Below are 11,834 nucleotides of genomic sequence, written 5' to 3'. Positions count from 1 at the left end.
AGAAACAAGCCGTATAGCTAATCTTCTCGCCAGCGGTCTCGTTTGCTTATGAGGGTCATGTAAAGGCTATCAGTTTAACCTCGAGGAGGAGTCTTAAACTGGTTATGAAACAAAGTAGTTGAATTTGATGGCACTCCGTGATCATTGTAAAGTGGTAACAGCAAAGGGATGTTCATAGTTTAAGACAAAACAGGCGGAGTAGGCTTGTCATATGTCATTAGCCATAAGAGAATAAAAGAAAAAAAATTTCAAATGAAACAACCACAGTGACAAAAAGTAAAAGTTTCATTCAAAGCAAGATACACTTTTATGGAAATGTACTCAAGATGACAAAAGATGACAAGAAAATAGTTTTTTGTGTTATAATGAGTCATCTTTGAACGCAGTGAGCAAAATAATTATGTATTTGATGACAAAATCATTTTTTGGTTTTCAGAAATCCTGACTACGAGGTATTCTTTCCTCACAATAGCTATATTATTGTGTCTAATGAAACATAGTTTTCTCCTCTAACGTCCAACTGCACAATCAGAACATGATTTATCGTAAACTACCTCCAGACTGCCATGCTAATTACTGTGAGTCAGAAATAAACCTGGAGTATTAAAGCCACTTGAATATTAATGGAGGTGTTAAAGCGGAATCACATTTATTTCCCTCCTGGGTCAAGTACTGAAAAGAAAAAACACTGTTGGAAAGACCATTATTCAAATGAGAGTGCACAGACCTTAATAGAAATCAGCCCAGCCATTAACTTCTGTTTTAACACAGCCCAGTAATTTTGTTTCCAACATTTGTAGACATGATTGACTGCGCTGTTGTAGTTTATTGTAGAGCATGTAAATGTGGCCCCATCCGTATTTCCCAAAAAGCCTCATTCAGGACCTTAAAAGGCTACAAATAAAGATAAATTAGGGTTACCATGTTGCCTTAATCTGAACTAATGCCAGCTAAAACCAAAATGAGTGCCCAAGAGTGGTTTCATCATTCACTGTTTGCACCATTCAGCGTGACAATACTCATATTGAACAAGGATTCACCTTTGAACTCACAGATATAGTGGTTATTTTTGTGTCCAGAGTTCACTTAAAAAATACATTTACATACTTTGTACAATCCTCATGCCTAAACTGCTCTGACCTCGGTGTTAATAAACCTTTCGATGATGAGCTCATTTCACCGAGGTTAAGGAATGTGTTTTTATAAAAGAGACACAAAACAGCTCATCTCAAAACAACTCGCATCGTCTAACTTCTTGGTCCGACCCACACACAGAAAATATAAAGATGATGTGTTCTGAATGACAAATGCATAATTTTAAAGCAACGGAAAAACACTTACTCTCTTTCTTGTCGAGTGTAAAATGTAAATATGAACCTGAGGCCAGCAGTCAGTTAGCTTAGCTTAGCTTAGCTTAGCTTAGCAACGTGTAAAACCACAACACTTTGGTTTTTGTGCAGAAAATCAAGATATAACATGTTGCTCAGTGTAGTGATTTTTTTACTTACTTTTTTTTACCTGATTTAAGCCGTTTCCCTGTTTTAGTCTTTATCCATGCTAAGCGAACCGAATGCATAGATTCGTATTTAATGGACAAATTTGAGAGTGGCAATAAGCATGTCTTTCGTAAAATGTAGAACTATTCCTATTCGCAGCCTTTTCAAATGGTTTGTTACCATTTTCAAATTCGTGCGTTAGCATAGTTTAGCACAAAAATGGAAACAAAGGCAAAAGCCTAGCTCGACTGTCCAAAGGTAACAAAATCTGAGTATCAACGCCTCTAAAGCTCAGTAATTAACACATTGATGTCTTGGTTCTTAAATCTGTGTAAAAAACGTGTAAAAACAGTAATTTGTGTTTTTTTGCGGATGGTGGCGGGAGACACTTTGTTATGTTGCACTAAACTGCTATCCATCTATCTATGTTCAATGCATTTTTAATGATGTACTCTAAAGTTTTTGTCTTGCAGGGTTGGTTTAAACTTCAAACAGCCTAAAATACTAAACCCCTAATAACATGTCTTTGAGTTTAGCAGAAAACCATCATGCACTCTGTAATCAATCCAAGCTTATAATCAATAAATCAAGTGTTGTAATGCTATGAATGAGACGTGATCTAAAAATGCAAAAGGGCGTTGCTTATGACACATTACGGCTGACTTTGTGTTGGATACCTGATATCTTTGAAACATGCTAAAATGTAGGAAAATTATGTCTGTACCAACCGCAATTTGCCAACTTTTGCCTTTTTATTTATTTATTTTTTTTCCTAATTTCTCCCCAGGCGCTTTGAAAACAGTCACACCCTGCAGAGATGATCAAAGAAGCAGGCATCCATCTTGACACAACACCCTCTCATCTCGCCTCTAAAGGCAGCCCATGTTGAAAGGACAGATTAAAAAACATTGCTGCCATGTTAGATACAGACCAGCACTCACACTCCATAATTTTTAGCCTGATGATTGCACACAAGTGTTTTTGGCTGTTGCATCTGGCTCTGCAGATGATGGAAGTTGTTGTATGTATCCATCCGCATTTTCCTGGCTGTCAAAAAAAAAAAATTGCATTCTGAGAAAGCCGTACTCCTCTCATCAAGAGTCATAATTTACTTGTCAAAGCAGGAGTCCTCTCAGCGTGCGGGAGGCCCCCTGGGGTTATAATTGCGAGACGGTTTGGTTCTCCTGAAATGCCTCCAGTCAAGACTGAGCACAGGCCTGCTAGTCAGCCTTTGTGTACTCTTCCTTTTAAAAGTAGCCATTTACGCAGAAAATTGTAAAACACAGTTAAAAAAAAATATTTGACTAGCTTCACTATACTTTCACCATCAACTCCTTGTCATGAATGACTTTCAACACTGATTACTTTGACGCTGAGAGAGTAATCTCCACACTGACACAAGGTCCCCATCTTGTGGAGAGAGTATGAACATCTTTGACGGCGCAGGTCAGCCGAGGTTCATCTGCAAAATCATACTGGATTTGCAGCTTATTCAGAATTTTATATGATTTTTAAAGCAATGAATAAGTAATGAGTATTTATATGAATCATTCAGTAAGCAGGATGTTGAATTCAGTGGTAGACAGAAAAAAAATTCTTAAGTACTGTACTTAAGTACAATTTTAGTTTTACTCCAACGTTATGGACTGTTTCCATTTTCTGCTGCTTCTACGTTTCAGAGGGAATTACTATACTTTCCACTCCACTACATTATATGTATATGACAGTTATAGTAGCTGGTTCTGTTTCAGATTAAGATTTCACACAAAGAGCACATGATATGATTTTAAGATACAATACATTGTTCATTGGTTCTCAGTGTTTTTGGCTTGTGGCCTCTTACAAAAAAAGCTGTGTCGAGGTGGGTTTTGGCTTTTCTCACATGTTGCAGTTTCACCTTGAAGTGATGCCCCTCAAGACTTGATATTTATCAAATATTTCACCAAAAATGCAAATATTAAAGAAAGCTCAAAAAATTAACACAAATGTGTGTAGCAGAAATGTGATTTTCTTCATTCCCGCCCCATTTATCGCCTCACAACCCCTCAGATTTATCCTTTGAACCATTGTAGTAGCCAGACCCTGAAGTTGTGAACCAATATTTATTAAAAATATCCACATAACAGGAAAAACATTGCTTTAAAATGATTAATTCTTACAGTCTCATCACAGTTCTACACCACAAACTGCTCCCCACTGTTCAAACCCACCATATCCTCCATCTTCTTAAATAATCCCTCGATCCTAGAGTTGCTTCTCTTGCTGCTCAGCACATGATACCTGCCCCCACACCTCTCTACCAGCCCCATTAGCTCCCCGTTCCTCAGGATGTGTTGATCTGCGCTCTCCCCCAACATTTCCCCCCATGTAAACAGCACCAGCGTGCGTTGCCAAATGTCCTCCCCAAGCAGACTCATGTGCTCCTCTGCTGCTCTCCTGTACCGCTGTGTGCAGGTCAAAAAGGCCGGCATGAGCAGGAGGACGACGTGAGGTCCTGGGTGACACCAGGAGATACTGTCAAGAACGCTTTTCCTTTGCGCCGAGTCCGTTGGATCTGGTCCGTCTCGCCACCTCAGACCCGCCGCTTCCACGACGGCAAGGCGTCGTCCAGCTACCTGACCTCTCCATGGCCTGGGGGTCGAGCCGTCGTGTTTGGCCGCCCCTCCACACAGGATGTTCACTCCACCTGGGCAGCGAGACGACCACGACTCCCCCAACACCAGCACCCTGAAATCCGACCCAGGATACTCTCTGTTGTTTGAGCTTTCAGATAAAAACTGAAAATCTCCAACAACCTCTGCCCTCTCCGGGTCCTCCCTGCCATTTTTCTTCCTCGTCTCCACCCCTCCTCCTCTCATCCCTTCCCTTTCCTCAGCCGTCTCTATCTCCTTCAAAGTTTCAAGGTGACAGTTATTGCTCTCAGCAGCTGACTGTGCTCTTTTCATCCCTTGATCCTCTCTGTCTTTTGCATTTTCGCCTTTATCTGACCCTCTTCCTCTTCCCCTTTCCCTCCTCTCACTGACCTCTCGGTACATTAAATGTAAATCGTCCCCTGAGTTCGCAGCTGTCAGGTCAAAAGAATCCCTCTCATGGACTCTCACATTCTCATCAACCTCATCCTGTCCATTCTCCAACTCTCTTCTCTCTCTTTTGCACCACCCTTCCTCCCGTTCTTTAAGATTTTCTTCCCATTTGCTTAATTTCTTAAAAGACTCCTTTAATTTTTTCTCCTTACTCTGAAGCTCTTCCTTCAGCAAAGCCAGGTCTCTCCCCATCTCATCTAACTGCTGAGTTGTAGAGTTTACGTGCTCGTTTCTCATCAGCAACTCCGACTTCCAGTTGAGCAACTCTTGCTCTTCACTTCTTAAGTAATGCTCCCTGTCTCTCAGCTCTTTCCCTTGATCTTTCAGCCCTTTAACCTTCTTCTGGAGATCTTGACCGTGGCAGTTTAGCTCTTCCTGTTTGCCTTCCAGCGCTCTAAGCAAGCTCTCTAGCTCCATCTCCTTTTTCGCTATATTTTGCGCTCTGGTGCTCACTTCCTGCTCGTGTTTGTCCCTTTCCTCTTTCTGTTTTTCATGACTTGCTTCCCATTCTCGAAGCTCTCGTTCCTTACTTTCCAACCTGACTTCTTTTTCAACAAGCTCTTCCTCTTTTGCATCAAGTTCATTTCCTCTTTTGCTCAACTCTTCTTCGGTTCTGCTCGCAACCTGTTCCCTCTCCGCTGCTTCTCTTTCCCTTTTCAAGAATTCCCCTTCAGTCTCCTCACCCTTCCTTCTGAACTCGCTTTGTTTCTCCATCAGCTGTTTCTGGAAATCCTCTCTCATTTCATTCATCCGCCTTTCTGCCTCATCTCCTCTCTCTTTCATCCTCTCTATCTCTTCTCGCAGTTTGCCACTTGCATCCTTTAACGCCCCGACCTCTACATCTCTGCTTAGGATTTCTGCGTCCATGCTCTTCACGTTCTGTTCATACCCTCTGGCATTTTTTCTAGCTTCTTCTTCGCTCTCCCTCTTCAGCTCCTCACACTTGATTTTGAGACTGTCCACCTCTTTCCTCATCCTCTCGTTTTCCTCCTGCAGCTCCTCGGCTCTCCTACAACTTTCCTCGTATTTCTCTGTGACGTCTGAGACGCTTCGCCGACTTTCTTCCTCCAAACGACTCACGGCGCAGTCCTTCTCCTTTGCGATGGACTCCACTGTCTCATCTCTCCTCGCAATCTCCTTTTCATATTCCTGAATCATGCTTGTCATCTCCTTTTCCATCCTGTTGGTGAGCTCCTTCAACTCAGACTTTGTTTGCTCGATTGTCAGCCTCAGCTGGATGGCCTCTTTCTCGTTTTCTCTGTCTCTCTGCCTCAGTTGGTCGAGTTCTTCTTCTTTCTCCTGAATTTTTTCCATCATTTCAGCTTCTTTTTTCCTTTCCTGCTCCGCGCTACGCTGCTGTATCTCGACGATACTGGAGGTTTGCCTTTTCCCACTCTCTTTCAGCTCTTCAATATCTTTTAAATAGTTTGCACATGTCTTTTTTGCCTCAACTATCTCACTGTCTCTCTCTGTAACAAGACACTGTGCTTGAGTTAATTCTTTTGTTTTCTTGTCAACGATTTCTAGCAGCCTGTTCATCTCGTTTTCTCTTTTCTCTTCCTTCTTCCTCTGCTCCTCCCTCCATCTCGTCTCCCTGAATTCGGCCTGCTGTTTAAGACCTTCAATCTCTGTTTCCTTTTCTTTTAGTTTTCGCTCCATGTCGTTGGAGAGCTGGAGCTTCACCTCCTCCATCGCTTGTTCCCTGTCTAGCAGCCGTTGCTCTGTCTCTCTCTTTTGATTCAAAATAATTTCTCCTCTCTCTTCTTCTTTTCTTTGAAGGATTTCATCAGTGTCTCTCATGTGCTGATTCAGTTTTTCTATCGTTCTTCCTTGTTCTTTTAGTGTTTGCTCCATCTCTTTCTGATGACTCAAATGATCTCTTTCTCTTTCCTCTTCTGTCTGTCGCAGTTGTTGCTCACAATCTTTTAACTGTTCTTTTATTACCCTTTCTCTTTCCTCCATTCTTTGCTCCATGTCTTTCTTGTAATTTAAATTTCTGTCTTCCTTTTGTTGCAGCTTTTCCTTCAGGTCTTTGACATTTAATTTCATCTCCTCAATTTCTTTCTCTTTGGCTTCCAGTCTCTGCTCCATTTCTTTCTTGTCTTTTAAATAATCAGTTTCTCTCTCTCCCTTTTGTTCCAGCTTTCCCTTCATTTCATTGACTTTTGCTTTGATCTCCCTTATCTCTTTTTCTTTTTCCTCCAGTCTTTGCTCCGTCTCTTTCTTAAGACTCAAAACAAGCCTTTCCTTTTCCTCATCACTTCCTTGCATTTTTTCTTTGATTTCATTGATGTGCTGTTGTTTTAACTCCTCTATTCGTCTGTCTTTCTCTTGCATTTTTTGCAAAATGTATTTTTCATGATTTTCTTTCATCAATTCCGTCTCCTTTTCCTTTTCTTTCACCTTTTCTTCTATTCCGGCGGCACACTTTTGCTCTAACTCCTTTATCTGCCTGTGTCTTTCCTGCAATTGTTTCTCAGTTTCTTCTGCAAACTGTTGTTTCAGCTCTTTAATGTCTCTTTGTCTTTCTTGCTCTATGACCCTTATTCTGTCACTGTACTGTCGTTTGACCCTTTCCACATCTTCCTGCTTTTCTTTCAGCTTTTCATCTATTTCCTCCTGGTGTTCAGCTCTGCTGGCCTCCGTTAGTTTTTCCATTTCATTAATTTGTCTTGCCATTTCGTCCTGATGCTTCACTTTTAACATTTCTACCTCTTTTTCTTTCTCTTGCATCTTTTGATCCATGACTTTTCTTTGATTTAACTGAATAATTTTCTTCTCTTTTTCATTTTCTAGCATATATTGGTCTCTTTGTTTGAGATACCTTTGTCCTAACTCTTCTATCTCTCTCTGTTTTGCTTGCATTTGTTCGTTTATCTCTTTTGTAAACTGCTCTCTTAGGTCTTCAATCTCTCCTTGTTTTTCTTGCCGTATGTTTCTTATTTCATTTGCATGCTGTTGTTTGACTCTTTCTATATTCTCTGCATTCTCTGCATCAATTTCTTCTTGGCGTTGAACTTTCATTGCCTCCATTATTTTTTCTATATCACTGATTTTTCTGTCCATCTCTTCCTGATGCTGCAGTTTTATACCCAGTATCTCTGCCTCTTTCTCATGGGCTTTTCTTTCTATCTCTTTCTTATGTTGTGATTTCATTTCTTCAGCTTTCCTCTCCATTGCTTTTTCATATTGTTTTACATTATCGAGAGTTATCTGCTTTTCCTCTGAGGCTTTCCTTCTCAGTTCTTCCTGCTCTTTTTCTTTTTTGAGCAGTTTTATTTCCATCTCTGTTGTCAGTTTTTCTTCCAGCTCTGCCATCTCCCTATTTTTTTCTTGTGCTTTCTTCTCAAGAATATCATCATATTTGTTTTTAGTCTTGTCCAATTCTGTTTTTAACAAATCAACTTTTTCCATCCACTCTGCTTTCTCTTTCTTTTGCAGCTCTGTGAATTCTTCCAATTTCTTCACCTCACTCATCCACTCTTGTTTTGTCACTTTAATGGCATCCTCTCTCTGTTTTCTCTCATGTTCATTTTCTACAGTGGCACGTTCAAGGTCGAGCAGTTTCAATTGCTGTTCATCAATTCTTTCTTTGAGCTCCTCAATCTCTCTCTCCTTAAGCTCCAAATTGAGCATCGCCTCATCCTTTTCTCTTCTACTCTGGTTTAGTGCTACATGCAGTCTCTCTTTTTCTATGCTCAGATCCTGAATTTCTCTCTCTTTATCCTCTGTCAGCCACCGCATCCTCTCCTCTAGCTCCCCAATATCAGTCTTCCTTTCACTAATCCTCCTGTCCTCATCCTCTTCTTCCCTTTGAACATCAGCCTTTCCAGGAGACTTCACCTTTTTCTTCCTGTCAATAAACCACCTGAAGGTTGTCATCTCCCTCTCTCTCATGTTTTTCAACTCGGCCTCCTGACGTAGCATTTTATCTCCCATCTCCTTCAGGCGTTGGTTGAACTTCTCGTTCCTTTGCTGGCTCAGATCCCTGATGTCCTTAACCAGACCGGAGAAAGCCTCACACCTATTCGTGGCAGCCATCTTTTCCACCTTCTGCAGGAGCTCTGTTACCTCACTGGAGTCTCTGTTTCCTCTTCCCCCTCCATCTACGCTGCTGATAACATGGTACCTTCTCCTACACTTCTCCAGCAGCCACTGGAGGTCCCTGCCTCCACCCTGGATGTGTTGCTCAATATCCACCCCCTCTCGAAGCTGATCCCCATGGGTGAACAGCAAAATCGTGTGTCTCCAAACACCCTCGCCCAGGAGCTCCAGATGTTCCCTTACATGTCCCTCTCTCACCAGTGTGTCCACTCTCAGAGTCAGTAGGAGCGCGTGGGGCCCTGGAGGACACAAAGCCATGCTACTGACAATCTCCCTCTTCACCCTCTCAGGTGTGGCACCCGCCACCCCCCCCTCCCAGCCCGGAGTGTCCACCACCATCACCAGCTGATTGGCCACCTCCGCTAGCTGACAGATGCACTCCTCTGTTACGGCACCAGCCTGGAAGAAGTCCATTTTGCCCAGGATGGTATTCCCAGCAGAACTCTTTCCTGTTTCACGCTCGCCCAAGAGAACCAGTCTGAGCTCAGGTAAACGATGGGGAGCCTTGGAGAACAACTGGTGGGCGTCTAGCTCAGAGCCCTGAAGACCATCGCCTGGAAGGGAGAAAGGTACAGATTTGTGGTAAAACATATTTTATAATCAGCGTGTGCTAATACAGTTCAGCTCTGAAAATGAAGGAAGTTTTTATTTTTTAGGGGCCAAAATTATCAAATTCAAGCCAATAGACACACCAGCCCCTGCTAGACACTACTAGCTTGTCGGCTTACTTTAATAACTTGTTTTTGCGAATGTGTTGGCAAACAACCTACAAATTCATTTCAATGACATATTCAGGACCACCTGATAAATTTAAGTCTAATATTCACTCTAAGCATCCATTTATATTTTTCAATTAGATTACATTCACCAGGTTTTCGGGGCCCAATTGTGATATGATTTCATGCATTTGAGAGGACTTGAGAGGTTTTACTTATTGAAAAAGCTGAAGAACTCACTCTTTAGAGCAGCTTGGATGGTCGCTCTCTGCATCTGCCCCTCCATCTGCCTCTGTTTCTTCCTCCTCTCCCTCGCCCTCCTCTTGTTATCAGCTTCCATACCCAACACGACCGTACTATCCATCTCCAAATGGCTGCTTTCACCCTTCGTCCCCTTCACCATCTCCTCCACCTTCCTTATCAGCTCCCTAACCTGCGTCCCATCTCCTTTGCTCCGATTATCCACGACATGGTATCTGTTCCCGCACTTCTGGAGGAGTCTCTGGAGTGCTGGGCCGCTCGACAGGATGCGTTGCCCCATGGACACCAGGCCCAGCTCGTCTCCCCTGGTGAACAGTAGCATGGTATGCTCCCAAACTTGTTTTCCCAGCGGCTCCAGGTGCTCCTCTATCTCACTGATGTAGTCCTCTGTCACTGAGGCGCAGGCTCGCATCACCAGAAGCACAGCGTGAGGTCCAGAAGGACAAACCGACACACTGCGTAAAGTTTCTCTCCTCACCCAGTTGGGGGTGCTGTTGAGCGGGTAGTACCACTCCCACCCTGGAGTGTCCACCACTGTGACTTTTCTCCCAGCCACATCAGCTCGCTTTTTCACACACTCCTCCGTGGGCCTCCCGCTCTCGAACCATCCCACTCTTCCCAGGATGGTGTTACCTGCGGCGCTCTTCCCTGCTCCTTTCCTGCCCAGCAGGACCAGTCTAAGCTCTGGGAGAGCAGCAGGCACGCTGTGAGGGGCAGGAGGGTTATGTGAGTCCATGGTGACCTGCAGACTCTCATCTGTTAAGAAAGGGAGAAGTACTTCCTCAGTGCACCGTACTGGATACGCTGAATGACACAAAATAAAGTGTGAAAAGAATTAGTAGTGTAGTCTCTGCTTTAAACTTAAAACTGCTCTTAAAACTGCACTTTAATCGTTTTACCTCAAGTTATCACAGTCACTTATCACAGTATCACAAAATATCTAAACATGGAACTGCATTTTCTATCAGAGCATACACATCTTTATTATTTCACTTTACTTCACACTAAGTTGTCTATGTATACACTTATTTCAAATATTACACAACTTAAGTAAACAAAGAATGTAAGAACTCACCACCGTTGGCGACGTTGCCTGGACTACAGCTCTCATCTGTCGTGTCCATCCCCTCTCCGTCCACTTTCTTCCTCTTGTCCTTCCTCTTCCTCTTTTTGGTTCCTGTGTGTCTTTTACAGGAAGTATGTCCTCAGCGTCATTGTGAAAGAAGAAACACTAGTAGTTAATTGATCCAAAATGACGCTTTGTGCTGCACAAACTGAGCACAGAAAGAGGAAAACTTGCTGCGTCACGTGACCAGCTTGTGGTTGTCAAACTTGCTCTCGTTGAAGACGGCAGGAAGTCAAGAGATGACACATTGGGTGGGTTTTGTGACACATTAACACACACATGCTTGCAGCACACAGTTGCAATGATTCATTCTTGCATGCACATGTTCTACATGCAGAACATGTATCTGCATGGTGAGAAACGCGTGCAGGCTTCACTATAAGAGCTGCAGATTAATGCAGACGCTGTCTCGTGGTAAATATGGAACTTCTCTTTCCTCTACCCACAAGCTAAAGGGAGCTAACATGGCCTTGTGGTAATGAGCTCCCGTCACGACTTCTGTTGTCAAAGTACATTAAAGGCCAGCATGACAACAGCGAGCAGCAGACAGCAGACAGACATTGGTTTTATAGAAAGTGCTAAATATGAAATATCTAATCTAGAAATCTACGATTGTTTTGACTACATTTTATATTGGGATCAAAATCTCACTGTATACAAAAAATGAGGCATATTTCATCAAGTTTATCACACCAAAATATACTTAATCATTCTCCTGCAGAGATCACGTCCCTGTATTGACATTACACAAATATTACGCTTAAAAGTTAATTCTTGGCAGTGGAAACAGGAGTTGACAAAAGAATCTCAACACAGGATCCATTTCGCACTTGTTCTGGAGCGTTCAGTCAAACACAATCTTCATTTTAATGAAAAAAGGTCAGTGGATACATCAGGCAGGCACTGGGGGCAATGGTTTAACAGTCAGATCAGGCAGACAAGTCCAAGGGGTCATAAGCAGCAGGGCAAAGATCCAAAAAGCAGGCAGAGAACAGGGAAAAGGCTGGAAGCTGTACAGCTGGCATGATAGACGTTCTGGCAGGGAGTT

At 42.7% G+C, this 11,834-nt stretch overlaps 1 protein-coding gene across 1 annotated transcript; it reads right to left on the bottom strand.

Annotated features, from left to right (window-relative positions):
• Positions 1–3,584: 3,584 nt before the first annotated feature.
• LOC139222907 (trichohyalin) lies at positions 3,585–10,784 on the bottom strand. Its single transcript, XM_070854812.1, has 3 exons — positions 10,736–10,784; positions 9,640–10,464; positions 3,585–9,237 (listed from the first exon to the last, which is right to left on the bottom strand). The coding sequence occupies exons 1-3, from the start codon at positions 10,782–10,784 to the stop codon at positions 3,671–3,673; spliced, it is 6,441 nt and encodes a 2,146-aa protein (XP_070710913.1). The 3' UTR covers positions 3,585–3,670.
• Positions 10,785–11,834: the final 1,050 nt, after the last annotated feature.

Source organism: Pempheris klunzingeri, chromosome 23 (assembly GCF_042242105.1).
Source record: "Pempheris klunzingeri isolate RE-2024b chromosome 23, fPemKlu1.hap1, whole genome shotgun sequence".
In the NCBI taxonomy this organism is placed as follows: domain Eukaryota; kingdom Metazoa; phylum Chordata; class Actinopteri; order Acropomatiformes; family Pempheridae; genus Pempheris; species Pempheris klunzingeri.
Note: the sequence above shows the minus strand (reverse complement) of the source record. Positions and strands in the feature narration are given on the sequence as shown.

Bases quoted from the DNA above. Each gene is read 5' to 3' on its own strand.
- LOC139222907 (XM_070854812.1), bottom strand. From the start codon at position 10,784: ATGGACACGACAGATGAGAGCTGTAGTCCAGGCAACGTCGCCAACGGT. The intron at 10,465-10,735 runs GTGAGTTCTTAC...TGTGTCATTCAG, and splicing joins AGGCAACGTCGCCAACGGTG to CGTATCCAGTACGGTGCACT. The intron at 9,238-9,639 runs GTGAGTTCTTCA...TCTCCCTTCCAG, and splicing joins CATCCAAGCTGCTCTAAAGA to GCGATGGTCTTCAGGGCTCT.